We start from the raw sequence: 19246 nt of genomic DNA, 5'->3' as shown, positions 1-19246 counted from the left end.
GTGAGGAAAGAGAGGAGAGGAAGGAGGGAGTGTGGAGTGGAAAGGAGAGGACGGAGGGAGGGAGGAGTGGAAATGAGAGGACGGAGGAAAGGGGGAGTGGAAATGAGAGGATAGGATGGAGGGAGGGGAGGGGAGAAGTGAGGACAAAGGAAGGGGAGATGATGGAGGGAGGGGAAAGGACAGGACAGAGGGAGGGGAGTGGAAGCTAGGAAGGGGGAAAGAGCGAGAAAGGGGGAGGGGAAGCGATGCCTCACCGAATGTTGCAATGGAGGAATTTGCGAGGAATCTGTGAGGGGGTAAAGCATCATCTTTTGTCAAGTGCTTCTCGTCTTGCTTACAGAATAATTGGTGCATTATGTTCATCTAAGCCCGTCCCTCGATGTCCTGCAGTTAGAGCGGCGGGTGGTGGGCTCTTGACAGAGGAGTCCGAAGTGAAGGCCCGCTGGCATGGTGACTTTGAGTGGCTGTACGAGGCTGATCCACCAGCTGTTGAGTTGCATGTGAGGGGTGTTACTTTCCCTGTTGCTGATCCTCCAATCAACTGTGGTCCACCTTCGTTTATGGAAACGCAGGCTGCGGTGAACCAGTTGAAATGGGGTAAAGCTCCTGGGATCTGTGGCATCCATGCTGAACTCAAGGCTGGTGGAAATGCTGCACTCGTGTTGTTGCATGCGTTTCTGTGCTCTGCCTGGAACACAGGCATCATCCCAACTGACTGGAAGAGGGGCCTTGTTGTCACTCTGGAAAGGGAAGGTTGAGCGCCAAGACTGCAACAACTACCGAGGGGTGACACAGCTCTCAGTGCCGGGCAAGGTCTTTGCTCGGATAATTCTTGATAGGGTTCGCCACCATCTGCTTGAGCACCAGTGCACAGATCAGATAGTTTTACACCAAAGAGGTGAACGAATGACCGTATCCTTGCTCTTCGGGTCCTCACCGAATGCAAACGAAAATTTTGGCAGGGGCAGCTTGCAGCTTCTGTTGATCTCTGTAAAGCGTTTGATTCAGTGAATCAGGATTCCCTCTGGAGGATTCTCGGTCTTCGTGGGGTGCCACCAAAACTGATCGATCTGATATCTGAACTCTAATCTCGTACTGAGGGTGATGTGAGATGTGGTGGCTCCATCTCTGACTTATTTCCAGTTGTAACTGGAGTTCGTCAGGGTGTGTACTGGCCCCCACACTTTTCATTGCTTTTAAGGACTGGATTCTTGGGAGGATGTCAGAGAGATCAAGCTGCGGTGCATCGTTTGGGAATGTCAAAGTCTCTGAGCTTGATTTCGCAGATGATGCAGTCATCTTTGCGGAGACTCTGGATATCCTTTTGGGGTCCATCAAGGTGCTGAATAAGGAGTCGGAGCCACTGGGATTACAGGTTTCCTGGGTCAAAACTAAGATCCAGGCCTTCAGTGACATCTTGGATACTGCTATCTTTTTTGTTTCTGGTGAGGATGTTGAGATCACAGAGAGATTCACTTACTTAAGCACTGATATTCACGTCTCCGCAGGTTATGAGCCAGAGGTCAATCGATGTTTGGGTCGGGCCTGGGAAGTCATGGATTCACTGGATCATGAGGTGTGGCGCTGTTGGTACCTGTGTAGGTGGACGAAAGTCCAAATCTTCAGGTCTTCAGCGCTTCCAGTCTTGCTCTATGGATGTGAGACTTGGACTCTGTCAAAGGATCTGAGTCGAAGACTTAACTTCTTTGGTACCAGGTCTCTTCGGAGAATCCTTGGCTATCGCTGGTCAGACTTTGTGTCCAACGAATGGTGGCTGAGAGAGACTCAAATGAGATTTGCTTCCTGCATAGTCTGTGAGCATCAGCTGCGGCTGTATGTACATGTGGCTCGTTTTCCTGACGCTGATTCTGCTCACCAGATTCTCTCAGCGGAGTCTTGTGAATGTAGGAGGTCAACGGGCCTACCACCTGATTCGTGATTGCAACAGGTTGATTGGCATCTCAAGGAGATTGGGATGGTCCAGGCATCTGCCTGAGGGGGTGGCTAGACGGAGGCCCCTGGGGTACCCGCGGAAAGTGGACGCAGCGACGTGCTGCTCCGACGCATGCTCCCATACCTGACCTGACCTGGTGGTGGAGGAGTAAGGAATGGACAGACGGATGAACAGAGAGTGGATTGTGAATAATAACAGAGGGGTCAGAATTATGAGGGATGGATGAACAGATAGACCGAATGTGCCATGAATAAAGGAGTGAGGGTCGGAATGTCGGACGATGCATTTCGGGAAAGAATGTCAGATGATGGATTTTTTTTCAAAGAAAGACCGATGGATTGAAAGAGGGATGATGGATTGAGATTGTTTAACCAGGTTGATGGTGGATTGAGAAGGTTGAAAGTGGGTAGAGAAGGGCAAGATCACACCGGGATGAGAACAGCCAATCTCACAATGCATTTTCCACCCCAAAACCCGAGGTCTCAGGAAAAGGATCTACCTACACACAAACTAAGGAAATAACTGTCTACTCTGAGGATTTCCGACGTGTTCATGAATGTTCTCCCCGGGGTGCATTCCCACAATCGCAGCAATATATTTTTACAAACAGGTGAGTTATTGCCGGCAACCATGACCATTGAAAAAAAAAAAATCTACATTATTTTCATGAAAAAACATAAAAAAATTGCAAGCTGCTGAAAGAGATATTAAATTTGAGGTAAGCTACTAAATCCGCCAAAAAAGACGAGGGTGAAAATCTGTTCAACCACTGCCATGGCATTAATGAAGGATCAAAAGAAAATCTTCGGAGCACACACGGCAATGGTTACTCTGGGGAAAGGAAAGTCGTTTGTGTCATTGTCATGAGGAACAACCCACCTCCAGCAAAAGGAAGAAGAAATGAAACGACAACCATTTTCAGGTCTCTCCTCCTGCAGGTGCTGAGACACCCAAATACATGCAAAATACCTTTAACCGAGATAACTGATTTCTTTGAAGAAAAGATTCATTTTCAAAACTCACCAGATCGCACCTTTTCCCCAAGACGTTGTTTTCCCATTTCGGGCTCAGCACTCCTGCAAAAAAAATTAGAGAGATTTTGTTAAGCTGGAGTTTAAAAAGTTACAAATAAGAAACAATGTCCATGTAAAAATGCAATCGGGTCGGTCGGTGAGAATCAGAATGCATCGGATCTCCGTGTGTTTTCTACATTCAGACAGCAAACAACACTGCTGGACTGCTACCCTTCCAAGTAACTTCACACACAGTTTACAATGAAGCGAAGAAATGACACATGGGTGAAGTGGGTTTGAAGATCACCGACACAACACTTTTCTTTCCTTTGTTGTCCCAAGCTCCCACACTCGCCTCCGATCAGTCGCGACCCAGATATAAACCGTCATCCTGGTGTTTCACAGGCAGGGCGATTCATCAACGTGTGTGTTCGCTGTCCCTCGGTTTTCCGTTAAACGGCCGTCCCGTCTGCTGGAATTAGTCGGTGGATGTTAAAGATCCCACAGTGTCCTTTGCGAAAAGTAGGTGAGCTCGGCTTTGAGAAGCCTAAACTAAGAACTAACTGGATTCATGCTAGAAACCAAAGAGTGGCTGTGAATGGGAAGATGTCTGCCCGGAAGGATATAAGTAACGGGGTCCCTCAGGAATCAGCACTGAGACTGTTATCTCTTCAATGAAATTGAACGCACACACGCACAAACACTTTATATTGTTATGGTTTTGGAAACTTACCCCAGGGGGAGAGCCATACGTGGCCATGTCGGTGACCCATCCATCCATTGGGACCATACTCTGTGCAGAGCGTTAGTGCTGCCAAAGCACTCTCCTTGGCTATTGGACACAATCCTGGACGGGTCGCCATTCCGACACAGGATACCAGCAAGCTGGCACTCATTTTGCTGAACTCAGAAGGATGACAGGCAGAGTCAACCCCACCTGGTATTAATTCAACAGCCGAGGAGGATTTGAACTCAGGACCCTAGGATCCCAAGCCCACCACCCTAACCATTAAGCCAACACCAGGCATGGAGGTGACCTAACAAGTAATTATTTCTACAGACTTTGTGTAGATCGTCCTTGGTCCCTTGTCAGGGGTTGTTCGCTGGGGGAATGCATTGGTTAGGTTGTATTTCCCCGGTGTACACATTGAGGGCGCAAAACTCGCTTGGTGGGGTAAATCCACCGGAAACAGTAACAGGTGAAGTAGTGTAACCCTGCTAGGATTAGCAGTACCAATCGGCGTTTGTGGTTGCTTAGCAACCCACCGGGCACACAGAATTATCTGTGCCTGGCGGCCTCAGGACAACGGTGTTTAGGAGGAACCTAAGTGCTTCCCCTTGTGGTGAGCCCCGAACCTCGGATCTATAAAAAATATATACTTGTATAAGCGTCAAAAACTCCAACCAAATTTTGCAAGTTTCCAAGGATAACCCAAGAATGGTTTCTGTCTGGGTCGTGTATCCGGGGGAGGTAGTTCAAGGTGGGGAGAAGCCCCCAATTCTCTCCAGATAAATGTGTCTCATACAGCACCACATAGTGGTAGCCGGTATTAAAAACCATCATTTGCTCACAAAAGAACGTTTCAACAACTTTATATGAAGCATCACAATGATGTTGAAATCTGAACAAGAAAATGTTTAATTTCATTAATTTTAAGCAGAGCATCAAACCAAAGCGTGCGACGCAGCTGTGCGGTGAAGAGAACGTGATTTTGTCTCACGCCATATGTAAGGAACAAGATTGGCTGGCAAAGGTGATGAAAGCTGAGTACCAAGGAGGTGGAAGATGACGTGAAATACGACAGGTTTCGCTTCAGTTTCCTTAAAGGAAGACATTTTCTATATCCAGCACAATTTACTTACGTGACATGCGGGACGTTGTCACAACGCTTCCCCTTCCTCTTTGTTCTTCTGAAGAGGTTCCTAAGTTGAAAAAGATTGTAAAGTCAATTTCTTGTACATTTTCTTGATGTAGATGTTTCCAAAAAGAGAGTTGAAAAAGGGTACAAGGGGAAAATAAAATTATTTACTTTATACGCTGCCAAAGAGTGATTTTCTTTTCCTTCGGTGTGGTAAGTGGCGGTAACTCATTCACGCCAACAACTTGTGAACCAGATGACTTGTTCATCGTTACTTTCCTGGAAAAGAACATTCTTCTTTCATCCACAACTTCACACAAATGTGATAAACCCGATATCATATACATTCTCCATTTCAACAAATCTCCCCTTTCAATGACTGACATGACAATGTCCCCTCCACTAAAAACCACTTCTAATAAAACAATATCAGGAGGTGTAAAAATGAACAAAACAAATTTGGTCGAGACTGGTGGATTAGAACTGCGGAGGAGGTATAGGAACATTTATGCGGGGGGATGTTCCTATACCTCCTCAACAGTTCACATCTCCAAACACAACATGTACCCCCCCCCCGCCCCCCCTTCTCACGTTCCCAGATATCTTTTGACATTTTACTTTTGTTGTGGGATTGTGATAGAACAATGTCAAATGATATTGTGATGCTAAACCAGAACAGGATTGTTGTGTCGTGTTGGGGCATCGTAATGTGCTGTCATTCTTCATTGTTATTCTTTTTCTTCATCTTCTTCAATCTTCTCCATCATCCATTAAAATCCCACAACAAAAGCAAAATGTCAAAAGATACATTTTTCTAAAACAACGCACAGAGCCCGGTGTAGCTGTTGGACGCCATCTTGGTTAGCACTCGATGCTGGGTGAAGGCGATTTCCGTGATGTGTTTGCATGTCATTTAGAATGAGAAACGATCGCGTTTTTACACCTTTTGTGCAATACTTTTCAATTGCAAACTTTATCATCGTAACTATAACACTTTCCTTGTCACAATAACGTTCGACAATAAGTATTGTTTGCTTGGGAGCGTGAAGAACTCAGGCCATTTTAAGGAAGCTTAAGCCACTGTCACACCTTGACGTTTTAGCCAGCATATGGCAACGTATCAAAATGTATGTAAAACGCTGGCGTACGCTGAACTATTGATGTTTTTTTTTAATTTTTGGGCGTATAATAACGTGTTGGATGTATACATAACGTATTAGTAACGTACACAGAACGTTTTAATCACATTTAGATAATCAAAGCAACGAATGCTGAGCGTGTTGTCGGCGTTCACAACCTATGCCCAACGATAGTCTAACTTATGCATAGCGCGGCAGCGTATCGCCGACGATCACGTGGTGTAGGCTATTAATAGGCTGCAGCTCGACGATTCAAATCATAACCGCACTAGACATCGAAGTGTGAAACCGCTGTCACACCTTGACGTTTTAGCCAGCGTATGCCGACATATGAAAAATTTGCCTAACCAAGCTGGCACACGTCGAATATGTTATGGGTTAGTTTTGTATACGTTAAGAGCACGCTGGCATACGTCATTGTACGCCGAGTACGTCGATAAATTTTCAGCATGTTGAAAATTTCTCGACGTACTTGACGTATGACACACATTGCGCATACGCTGGCATAAGTTGTAGGCACGCTACGCGATCGTCAACACACGTTACTCATAAGTCGAAACACGTCAAGGTAATGGTTAACGTCAGTGTTCCAGACTCCCTGTTTTTTTTTCTTCTTCGGAATGACGGTTATGATTTAAATCGTTGAGCGGCAGCCTTTTAATTATCTTGTATTATAACCGCACGAGAAATCGAAGCGTCAACATGACCGTCACACCGAAGAAAAAAAAACAAAAAAAAAATAAACCAGGGAGTCTGGAACACTGACTCTAACCATTACCTCGATGTGTTTCGACTTATGAGTACCTTACAAGTAACGTGTGTCAACGTCTGTCACCGATCGCGTAACGTGCCTACAACACGTTACTCATAGGTTAGAAATAAGTTTCGGGTACACTAAACATTACCTCGACGTGTTTCAACTTATGAGTAACTTACAAGTAACGTGTGTCAACGATCGCGTTACGTGCCTACAACTTATGGCCAGTGTTATGCGGAACGTGTGAGTCATATGCTGGCATACGTCGGGAAATTTCAAGCATGGAAAATTTGTCTAACAGCTCGGCGAACAACGATGTTTGCCAGCGTACTTCGATGAATGCCAGCGTTCTACGACATATGCCAGCGTGCTCTTAACGTATACAAACTTACCCATAACTTATTCGACGTGTGCCGGCGTTTTAGCCCAATTTTGCACACGTCAGGCATACGTTGGCTAAATCGTCAACGTGTGACAGGGCCTTTACGAGGATGAAGTCTGCCCGTTTATTTTACAATTTATATTTTTTTGGTCGAAATTAGATTTGAATTTAAAATTGCTTCGCAATAGTGCAGCATATGTATGAATCAGGTTTGGGGTGAGTCGAACGGAGAGGTGCAAAGGTTGCTGAATGTGCGAACATGCACACATGCAGGCAGGCCTTTGCAAGGTAGATAGCGTGGGTTTCCAATGATCTTACCTGGTTTTATGTCGAACGCGGTGGTTAAAAGAAAAATGGTGCTCATTGGGTGTGTTTTATCAGCCTTCCCTTCCCTTCCCCTCATGCCACCTTCCCTTCCTGTTTGCTGCCTTCCCTTCCCCTCATGCTGCCTTCCTTTCCCCTCACACTGCCTTCCCTTCCCCTCACGCTGCCTTCCCTTCCCATTCCCTCACACTGCCTTCCCTTCCATTCCCCTCACACTGCCTTTCCTTCCCTTCCCCTCACACTGCCTTCCCTCCCCATTCCCTCACACTGCCTTCCCTTCCCTTCCCCTGACACCGCATTCCCTTCCCTCCTCCCAAACCCCTTCCCTTCTTCATGGATATCTCCTGGCAGCTTCCACGTGCTGTATTCACATGCTGTTTTAATTTACCCCATTTCGTTCAATCCTGCACTCCCCCCCCCCACCCCCTTCTCCACAAGTCCTATCACCAAATGCAAGTTGAGAACACCTGCCCTCATGCTTGCCTCCTCACAAACCCCCTCATCCTCCCCACTTAAACCGCCCCCCTCTCTTCCCCATCCTCCTAGCTCCCACTCACCTTCCTGGAGTGTATAGTGACATTTGTTGAGGCGTCGCACTCCCTGACCACCCCGTTCCTCGCTCTTTCCCCCTTCCGAGCTCCCCCATTCCTCATCCTCTACAAGCACCCCTCCTCGCTTCCATCCCCCTCCCTCCTCTCTCTCACTATTCGTCCTCTCTCTCCCTTCTCCCTCCCCTCTTCCTCTCCTCCTTCTCTCTCTCCACCCTCCTTCCTCTAACCCTCTCCACCAGGGTGGTCCAAAAAAGTCGAAAAAAATAGAATGTTGCTCCACAAGCTTAAAATTATTCTAATATGATCCAATAACGCGCATAAATTTTTTTAGCTTGATCGGAGGTGATTTAGAGGTCGCTCCACATGACGACTTTTAGTCTCATGTCGAATAAATTAGGGTATGGTCAGATACGATTACGGGTACTTCTGGATGTCCGAGGTGGAAATAGAGTGCATTTTCACCTAGGAAGTTCAGAAGTGTACGGATTCGCATCTCACCATACCCTAATTTAATATAATAATAACGAAATAAATAACTAACATATTTTTAGTGAATCATTGAATCTAAAACACTGGATGTTGAGCAGGCTAGAAATAAGTTCAGGCGGGAGTGGAGACAGCAATAGAGGCGGAGTTGATAGTGGTATTTGGTAAATGAGACGAAATATTCTAATAGTTTGTAATTCCATTGATTGAAAAATTAGGGTATGGTCAGATACGATTACGTGTACTTCTGTACTTTCTAGGTGAAAATGGACTGCATTTTCGAACTCAGTGGGGTCGATTTACTCTGAGAAATGTTTAGACGGACAACAAATTAATTATAGATGAGAAAATATCTAAATGAGTAGGATTAGTTATTCAACTCCTGTAATGATAAATCTTGTTTTAGGTCATATTTTCGAAATGGTAGTGAATTCAATGTCGGTGCAGTCATTTCTTGGAGTAAATCTACCCCATAGAGTTCAAAAATGCACTCCATTTCCACCTCGGACATCCAGAAGTAGCCATAATCGTACCTGACCATACCCTAATTAAACCAACTCATGAAACTAAAAGTCGTCATATGAAGCGACCTCCGATCAATCACCTCCGATCAACTTACATTTTTTTTGTGCGCGTTATTGAATCGTAGTGGAATAATTTAGGCTTGTGGAGACAACATCTGAATTTTTTTTTTCCCTGTTTTTGGACCACCCTACTCTCCACCCTCCTCTTTCCATCCCTTCCCATTTCTCTCCCCCCACTCCCCCGCCGTCCCTCCTTAATATTCCCGTCAATGAAGTGACAGGTTGTATTTGCCAATAACCGAAACTAATAAATGTTAGTGTCAGTCAGTCAGTCAGTAAGCCTGGTGTTAGCTTAGCAGCAAGGGCAGCTGGCTGAGGATCCCAGGGTCCTGAGTTTGAACCCTGTTGGCTGCTGAATTAAACCAGGTGGGGTTGACTCAGCCTGTCATCCTTCCGAGGTCTTCAAAATGAGGTTGTGTACTGGTGGAGGGGCACAGCATCAGCGGCACAGTTGCGCTTCCAAGAAATGATAGCAACCCAGCAGCTAAGCTGCCAAACATAAGAACAGAACAGAACAGAAGTCAGTCAGTCAGTCAGTCAGACAGTAAGTCAGTCAGTCAGACAGTAAGTCAGTCAGTCTGTCTGTCTGTCTGTCTGTCTGCGTGCTAGTGTCCTTCATAACTCCAAAACCATGAGACCTATCAGCCTGAAACTTTACATACCCACGAAGGGACTCCAATGAAGTGCTTGAGTGAAAACTGGGTGTTTGGTTTAATTAAAACACCCCTTATGAAGATAATTAACGGTCTGATTTAATTATATCCTTTATCAGGCGCATCCTCGGACACCTAGCTGTCGATGGGGTGTAAAGGCACGTCCTCGATGACCTCACTGGGGTCTTAAATCATCATTTTGTTTGGCCTGCTCAACAATGCCTTGAGTTGGAACAGGCCGTAACGGTTTATTAGTCATAAAGCACTCAAAATGTTTGTTTTTTTTTTAAACTTTCCTCACTCGTATCATCGAATGCCTCATCTTCATACTTGTGAATCGCTGTGTACATTGCTTTTGTAAGTACTCTAGTTTTTAACATAGGAGCTTGAAGCAATTTCATGCATTATATAATGCGACTTTCCACTATCTACTCTCATGGCCAAATACAAGTATATAATATAAATATTTGAGTTTGGAGTATCGGATCACATGGACTAAATAACTCGAAATCTCAAGTGAAATCGGAATATGTTAAGGAAATTGGTGATGTTTCGTTTTCTTGCGGGTTTGTACCATCACCAATCAGCTTGCTATTGCTTTCTACGCCAGCCGTTCCATATCAACCATTTAATTGGTTTTACTTTAGTGCTTAAGCTTGCTTTAGTGCTTAAGTATGCTTGCTTTAGTGCTTTAGTGTGCTTGCTTTAGTGCTTAAGCCCCTTGCAGAGCGCCCTGCAGTCAATGGCGGTACAGTTCGTGTCCCGATCGGGATGTGCAGTCGACAGTTGCTAGAATGTAGAGGTACATGTGGGTAGATTTGGATCTGTAAAGGGACTGTCCACAGGTGAGTGTGCATCATCAACATCTCATCTATAGATACTCTTTGGGCCGAGTGGCCCATAAGGCTGCAGTGCGTACTCTCCAGTCTGCCCTGTTTCTGGCTATCGGCCTGGCTTCATCCCATGATCTCCATCCCATCTCTTTTCTTTCTTTTTACACTGTTCTCCTCCAGGCTGTTCTTGGACGTCCCACTTTCCTTTTTCCTTCAGGCCTCCATGACAATGCTGTCAAGCAGTTGTTGTCGTCTTTCATTCTCAGCATATAACCAATAAATTTCCATCTCCTGGTCTTCACTTCATCTTTGTTCTTCATGACTTTGGTTGTTTTGAGTAATTCTTCATTTGATACGACGTATGGCCATCTGATTTTTAATATCCCACACAGACAATTGAACATAAATATGTCAAGTTTCCGATTGTCCTATTTGTTTATCTTCCAAGCCTCGCATCCATACAACAGCACTGATTTGACAAGTGAGTTGAACAATCATCATTTGGTTTTCAATGTGTAATTGCTTGAGCTCCATAATTGCTCGAGTTTCATGAAGGATATCAGAGCTTTACAAATCCTGCACTTAATATCTTCTACCCCTCCTCCTTGTTTGTTGACGATGGCCCCTAGGTCGGTGTACTTATCAACTTCATTTCAAAGCTGGTTTCCAATTTGAATTCTGTTGTTGCTTTGAATGTTTATCCTGAAAAACCTCTGGTTTTCTTGTTGTTTATTTTGAGTCTGTTATTTTTTTTTAAATGCAAACTGATTCATTTTTGTTACTTTCCTTTGCATATGTTGGTAGCTGATGACAAAAGGGCAAAGTTGTCAGTCAAGTCCTCAAGTTTGGTTGTAAACTTCCACTTAATCCCTGTGTTGTGGCCATCTGTTGTCTTCCTCATTATCCAGTCGACTACCGTGCAAGAATATAAAATGGGACATTACATCTCCTTGCTTCACTTCTGTTTTCCCACGAACCACTCTGATTCCTCTCCTTCCTCGAGCACTGCACGTTCACTATCCTCATACAAGATCTGTATCATTGTGATTATTTTGCTTGGGATTCCATAACTTGTCATGATCCTCCAAAGGCTTTCTCGGTGCAAGGAGTCAAAGGCTTTTGTGTGTGCGTGCGTGCATAATTGGTTACGGGCGACGTGGTGGCAAACTTTCATCCCGTATCTTATCATGATGATGGGCGGTGAAGGTTTCAACTATTAACCTTAGCGGCATATGAGCGATCACGATTTCCTTTGTCCTCATGACTGTTTCTAAAGCAATTGGTGATGTTACATGAACCAGTCTACTTTACAAAGGTTATATGCTTCTCTTTGCGAATTTCAAAGCAAAATACATTGTGGAGGTCATGCTGATCAAGTGACTGTAAGTGTGTCAAAATGGCCGACTTAGTCAATTTTTGAGAAAATCGCGTAAATTCTTTCTAAAATCTTCTTCTCCAGAACCACCAGTCAGCATGCTACCAAATTTGGGTTACAACATGAAGATAGAGTCCTGATGTTAAATTGTAGAGATCAGGATGATCACATGACCGGAAGGGTGTCAAAATGGCAGTCGCGTAAATTCCTTCTAAAATCTTCTTCTCCAGAACCACCAGTCAGAATGCTACCAAATTTGGGTTGCCACATGAAGATACAGTCCTGATGTTAAATAGTGGAGGCCATGATGATCACATCACCGGAAGGGTGTCAAAATGGCAGTCGCGCAAATTCCTTCCAAAATCTTTTTGTCTGGATCCACCAGTCAGAAATGCCACCATATTTGGTTTGCAACATTAGGACATGGGCGGGATCTTAAATAAATTGCAGGTCATACCGATCACATGACCAGAAATGTGTCAAAATGGCCGACTTAGTCAACTTTTGGGGGGGGGATATATATATATATATATATATATATATATATATATATATATATATATATATATATATATATATATATATATATATATATATATATATATATATATATATATCTATATATATATATATATATATATATATATATATATATATATATATGCCTGGTGTGTTGGCGCAGTGGTTAGGGCAGCGGCTTGGGATCCAAAAGGTCCTGAGTTCAAGCCCCGTTGGGCCATTGAATTAATACACCAGGGGGTTGACTCAGCCTGTCATCCTTCCGAGGTCGGCGAAATGAGTACCAGTGTACTGGGCCGGTGTATACCCCCGTTAAAATAGGTGTACCATATCCCTGTGCCGTAAGAGGTGAACAGGATTGTGTCAGGAAGGGCATCCGGCGTAAAACATGTGCCAAATCACTATGCGGATCATACGGATGATCCGCTGTGGCGACCCCTAACAGGAGCAGCCGAAAGAAGAAGAAGAAGAAGATATATATATATATATATATATATATATATATATATATATATATATATATATATATATATATATATATATATATATAGATATATATCACATTTATTCCTTTAAAAATGGTCTTCTCCAGACCCACCAGTCAGAATGCGACCAAATTTGGGTTACAACATTAGGACAGGGCCCAGATAAGTGACAGGTCCAGTGGTCCTATTTATATATTTCTTTATTGAAATTCCCCCAAAACAAAGGGGTTAAAGCTACTCAAGGTTTTGGGTTGTATACAGTATGTAACGTTGTCGGTAATCACACTGACTCAAATCTGCCGATATCGCTGGCAAAGCACTAATATATATATATATATATATATATATATATATATATATATATATATATATATATATATATATATATATATATATATATATATATATATATATATATATATATATATATATATATATATATATATATATATATATGTTGTTCATAAAGCATAAGATATTCTCTCTCTCTCTCTCTCTCTCTCTCTCTCTCTCTCTCTCTCTCTCTCTCTCTCTCTCTCTCTCTCTCTCTCTCTCTCTCTCTCTCTCTCTCTCTCTCTCTCTCTCTCTCTCTCTCTCTCTCTCTCTCTCTCTCTCTCTCTCTCTCTCTCTCTCTCTCTCTCTCTCTCTCTCTCTCTCTCTCTCTCTCTCTCTCTCTCTCTCTCTCTCTCTCTCTCTCTCTCTCTCTCTCTCTCTCTCTCTCTCTCTCTCTCTCTCTCTCTCTCTCTCTCTCGTCTCTCTCGTCTCTCTCGTCTCTCTCGTCTCTCTCTCTCTCTCGTCTCTCTCGTCTCTCTCGTCTCTCTCGTCTCTCACGTCTCTCACGTCTGCCTTCCCTTCCTCTCACCTCATGCTGCCTTCCCTTCCCCCACCCCTCGCTCTCTCCCACCTCTTTGTATTTCCATCACCGAACAAGAAAATGTTTAATTTCATTAATTTTAAGCAGAGCATCAAACCAAAGCATGCAACGCAGCTTTGCAGTGAAGAGAACGTGATTTTGTCTAACGCCATATATTAGGAACAAGATTGGCTGGCAAAGGTGATGAAAGCTGAGTTCCAGGGAGATGGAAGATGACGTGAAATACGACAGGTTTCGCTTCAGTTTCCTTAAAGGAAGACATTTTCTATTTCCAGCACAATTCACGTCACGACATCTCTAAAGGATACGTTATCTTACTTACATGCCATGCGGGATGTTGTCACAACGCTTCCCCTTCCTCTTTGTTCTTCTGAAGAGGTCCCTAAGTTGAAAAAGATTGTAAAGTCAATTTCTTGTACATTTTCTTGATGTAGATGTTTCCAAAAAGGGATTTAAAAAAGGGTACAAGGGGAAAATAAAATTATTTACTTTATACGCCGCCAAAGAGTGCTTTTCTTTTCCTTCGGTGTGGTAAGTGGCAGTGACTCCTTCACACCAACAACTTGTGAACGAGGTGACTTGCTCATCTTTGCTTTCCTGGAAAAGAACATTCTTCTTTCATCCACAACTTCACACAAATATGATAAACCGGATATCATATACATTCTCCATTTCAACAAATCTCCCCTTTCAATGACTGACATGACAATGTCCCCTCCACGAAAAACCACTTCAAATAAAACAATATCAGGAAAAGGTGTAAAAATGAATAAAACAAATTTGGTCGAGACTGGTGGATGAGAACTGTGGAGGAGGTATAGGAACATCGATGTGGGGTATGTTGCTGTTCTTCCTCAACAGTTCACATCTCCATACACAACACCTACCCTCCCCACCCGTCTCCACCGACACCAACACCCCCACTTCTCCTCACGTTCCCAATGATAAGTAAATAAACAGACTAATTTAATTAACTTGTTATTCATTAACAGAAGGCATGATGGGAGGAATGGCCCCGTCAAAGTTCTTTGTATTCGTTGACTATTGGTGGTACTAGCTGAAGGGCCCCTCGACGACGGGCATTTTTAAAAGCCCAACTTCGGAGTGCCTTCTGTGCCAGGTAAACTGTATTCCCATGTGTGTACAATCACCGTTGTGCTGTAATCATATTGTCGTCGGAACTTGGGTATCCTTAATATAATTCAGGACCGGTGTTTGTGTGTTTGTGTTTTACAGGCTACTCCTTCAGTTCTGGCCCAATTCCATCCACACTTGCTATAAAGGATCAGCATGACCCCAATTAATGTATAGGGATGTTTTTATCTTTGCCGGTGGTCTTTGGGCGGGATTTGGGGGGGATGAGGGGAAGGTGCGGTTGCAAATTCTCTATGTAAGTGTGTATTGTGTGGAGCTGCCTCCGTAAAGCCCACTCTTCACAGTACAGTATTCCTGTCCCCACATTTTCCAGTGCAGCGAGGTATTTTTTTTTATTTCGCAGGAGAGTTATTTTAGAAAGGCATTTGTATTACACGTTTGAATAACGACAATAACATTACCCCCCCCCCCCCGCCGGCCTCTCCCACAGGGAGCGGGTGCTTTCAGTAATGTGTAATTTATTACATGATGGCTGTGTCAGAAATCTCACCAAAGATAATGGGGAAAACCATCTTGAGGCAAAGTGGAGAGGGCTTCTTAATCCCAATCATGGTTTGTTTGCCACAGGAGAGGAAGTCTGTGAGCCATGAGTGGAGATGGCCTTGGATACCATAAGAAGAGAGTTTGGTGAGTAGGGCAGGGTGCCAGACAGTGTAAAAAGCACGTGATATGTCGAGGGATACGGCTCTGATCTCATGTCCGGCATCGAGTACCTTCATCCATTGTTGGGAGAGCAGAAGCAGCATATCCAGGGTAGAGTGACCTGGTCTGAAACCAAATTGATGATCAGAAATCAAGCCATTGGAGAAGAGGAAGGATTTAATGTTTTAAGTTTAAGCGATTATGGATTCCATAACCTTGTTGATGATTGGGAGAAGGCTGATTGGTCTGTAGTTGCAGGGATCTGTTTTTGCACCTTTGATATGCAGGGTGGGAATGTTTGCTGATTTCCAAGTAGATGGAAGATGACCTTGAGCAAATGAGCGGGTGAATAGAACAGAGAGAGGGGGTGAGCAAGAGCAGAGGAGCAGGTTTTTAGGACACATGGGCTGATGCCAAGCTGGACCAGTTGCAGAATCTGAGTCGAGGTTTGACAGCAAGCTCTCCACTTTGTCAAGAGAAAAGAACACAGAGTCCAGGGACAACAGACGCTGAGTGCGACTGGGTGAGGTGGGTACAGAAAGTGATGGGTTTTGGACACAAGATTTTAAAGCAAACACCAAGTTTTGGTATTCAGCCTTTTCACGTGGCAGTGTCAGCTGTGCAGCCATTTAAAGTAAGGGAGGAGATGGAGGGGGAACATACACCAGAAACAGACTTAAGTAGATGCCACCAGAATTTGGAGGAGGGACACAGGTTTGAGAGTTCAGACTTAATCAGACAATATCACCCCTCCTTCTCCCCTCTCACTATCACCCCTTCCCCTCCCCCTCTCGCTATCACCCCTTCCCCTCGCTTCTCACTACTTCCCCTCCCCTCTCACTATCACCCATTCCCCTCGCTTCTCACTACTTCCCCTCCCCTCTCACTATCACCCCTTCCCCTCGCTTCTCACTATCACCCCTTCCCCTCCCCTCTCACTTTCACCCATTCCCCTCCCCTCTCGCTGCCACCCCTTCCCCTCCTCTCTCACTGCCACCCCTTCCCCTCCCCTCTCACTATCACCCCTTCCCCTCCCCTCTCACTATCACCCCTTCCCCTCCCCTCCCCTCTCACTATCACCCATTCCCCTCCCCTCTCACTCCTTCCCCTCCCCTCTCACTACCACCCCTTCCCCTCCCCTCTCACTATCACCCATTCCCCTCCCCTCTCACTGCCACCCCTTCCCGTCCCCTCTTACTATCACCCATTCCCCTCCCCTCTCACTATCACCCATTCCCCTCCCCTCTCACTATCACCCATTCCCCTCCCCTCTCACTATCACCCCTTCCCCTCCCCTCTCACTCTCACCCATTCCCCTCCCCTCTCACTATCACCCCTACCCCTCCCCTCTCACTATCACCCATTCCCCTCCCCTCTCACTATCACCCCTACCCCTCCCCTCTCACTATCACCCATTCCCCTCCTCTCTCACTGCCACCCCTTCCCCTCCCCTCCCGGTGCTACCCCTTCCCCTCCCCTCTTGCTGTTAAGCAATTGGTTCATATCTGTCCGTCCGTCCGTGCATCAGTCGTCTCAGTTTATGATCGTGACACAACTTATTCAAATTGAAAGTTATATTTTGAACACAAATCAGAATGTGATTAGGAAGACAAGTTTCTCGTTTTACCGTGTGTACTTTGGGTTCTGAATTTGTCCCAATTGTGCATGCGCAGGGAGGAGTTTACATTTTTACTCTGTCCACCTTGATGGCAAGTCAAACAAAATAGGCAATCATTCCAAGCAGGAAAGTTACTGTTTAATGACGTCATAAAGGACACAAACAAGAGGCACGAATAACTAATGTAACGTGTTAGATAGGGTGATGTAATGGACGCTGGGTAAAACGGTGGCAAACCCGGACTTTTTATACACCTTTAAACCTCTACAAACATTTAAACACTCAAACACAAATCACACGTGGTAATTTGCTACCCGCACTTGCTTCCCCCAATTTAGGTTAGCATTAGTAGAATGTTCTGGATGCCGATCTGAAAACCCACCAACTCTAAACCAAAAATCGTTTAACATCCACCAATGACCAGTATTGGTTGAGGGGTCTTCCGGCTTAATGTCTGCAGATGGACAGCACACGCAATGATACCTGGCCACACGTGCAAAACACCAGGACGGCAGTTTATAGCTGGGTCGAGATCCAAACCCCGGCAGGACAGCCCAGACGTGAGCGTACACAGGTCAAGACCAATAATTATTGGTACCTTTTGTAAGTTGGACAAAGCTTCACAAAAGGGTTTCTTCGTTTGAGCTTCTAATCAATTTGTTCCTCTTCATAATGAAGACCTAAAGTCTGACAATGTCATCTTCAGAAATGGCGGAAACATCTGATTATCCGTGCATTTCTCACTTGTTCCTGGTCGTCGGGACAAACGGTTGGGTAGCCGAGGTGTTTCAGTGACCTTTTATGATACCTGTATGGTTTATTCTCAAATGTACCTGTAATCACAGGGAGGGCCAGCAGCAAGGCCGAGACACTCTCCTCTTGGCTGTCCAGCCGAGGTTCGAATCCCGACCAAGCTATAAACTGTCATCCCGGTATTTCACAGGCAGGGTGATTCGTGTGTGTGCGTGTGCGTGTGCGTGTGCGTGAGCGCGCGCGCGCGCCGTCCCTCGGTGTCCTTCGTTAAAGGCGAGGTTAAGCAATCGGTTCATGACCCTCCGTATGTCTTATCAGCTTGTGATCGTCAGTTTATGATCGAGGAAGAAGACAAAACACTCGCGAGTGAAGAAGAAGAGTAAAATAGCTAATTGAGGTTAAACTCGACATGAAAACATCAAATTCACTTGATGTTGTTTAAATGACACAATGCGACGTACCTTCGTTGCGATTTCTTCATAAATAGTTGGATCTTGAAGCCAATGAAGTCCGTATTACGTGGAAAAATCAGAAGCTGCAGGAAACGTGTAGTATAGCCAAACGAGGAGCCGATTGTGACGGAACTCCGCACGATCATTGTGACGTCACCGTTTACCGTTATTCTGCATCACGTCACCGATTAGCACGTCACTCCAACGGCACAAGTCCTTAAAAACAAGAAAAATCGTGAACAAAGAAAAAGCTTCAAAGAAATCAACGAGCTCGGTTCGTGTGGAGACCTGGCGGCCGCGATGACGGACATTGTACACACATCCATGGAGGCCTAGTCAGGCGCTAGTCCTAATGACGTCATCAGCAGTTGTGCACAACTCGATAAAAGACCGCCGACCTGGAAACAACTGAATTCATCGTTATTTATTTATTACAGAGCATGCACGAACCTTTTGATCATCACCAGTTGGGGAATGGACGAGCAGATTGGGAAAAATGCGTTAAAGTACTCTGTGGTACTCTACGTACTCCACTACGTTAAAGTACCCTCCTGAAATTACTAAATAGATTCTAATTAGTTTCTCCATGTTAAAGATCCAAGGGTGTCCTTCACCAAGAGAGGCGATTTATCACCGGCATCCTCGTCAAATTACAAATCCCTGCCCGACCTGCAGTGAAGGCAATGGCAAACTACCCAGTGTCACCTTTGTCAAGCAGCCAAGGACCTGCCCTCAGGTCGAGCACACAATAAATATATCAATGATCTTTTAAAGTTCATTCTCTTCTGTCATTCCCATAATTATCTTTTGTAATATTCTCTCCTCTCTTGAAGGTGTG

The 19246-nt window shown here is 44.7% G+C and overlaps 1 protein-coding gene across 3 annotated transcripts in view; it reads right to left on the bottom strand.

Moving 5' to 3' along the window:
• The window catches only part of LOC147012533 (uncharacterized), an 88938-nt gene extending 70209 nt beyond the window's left edge, over positions 1 to 18729 (bottom strand). For all 3 annotated transcript variants that reach the window (XM_085853521.1, XM_085853522.1, XM_085853518.1), the window contains exons 1-6: positions 18418 to 18729; positions 14278 to 14385; positions 14111 to 14170; positions 4998 to 5105; positions 4831 to 4890; positions 2978 to 3030 (exon numbers count right to left, since the gene is read on the bottom strand). In XM_085853521.1, coding sequence (XP_085709647.1) covers positions 2978 to 3030; positions 4831 to 4890; positions 4998 to 5105; positions 14111 to 14170; positions 14278 to 14385; positions 18418 to 18554 — 526 coding nt within the window. In that variant the 5' untranslated portion in view covers positions 18555 to 18729. The remainder of the gene's footprint in view (positions 1 to 2977; positions 3031 to 4830; positions 4891 to 4997; positions 5106 to 14110; positions 14171 to 14277; positions 14386 to 18417) is intronic.
• Between the last annotated feature and the right edge of the window lie 517 nt (positions 18730 to 19246).

Source organism: Eptatretus burgeri, chromosome 14 (assembly GCF_056783735.1).
Source record: "Eptatretus burgeri isolate ZD-2024b chromosome 14, Ebu_testis_v1, whole genome shotgun sequence".
Taxonomy (NCBI): Eukaryota; Metazoa; Chordata; class Myxini; order Myxiniformes; family Myxinidae; genus Eptatretus; species Eptatretus burgeri.
The sequence above is the reverse complement of the archived record's forward strand: the minus strand, read 5'-3'. Positions and strand labels throughout refer to the sequence as shown.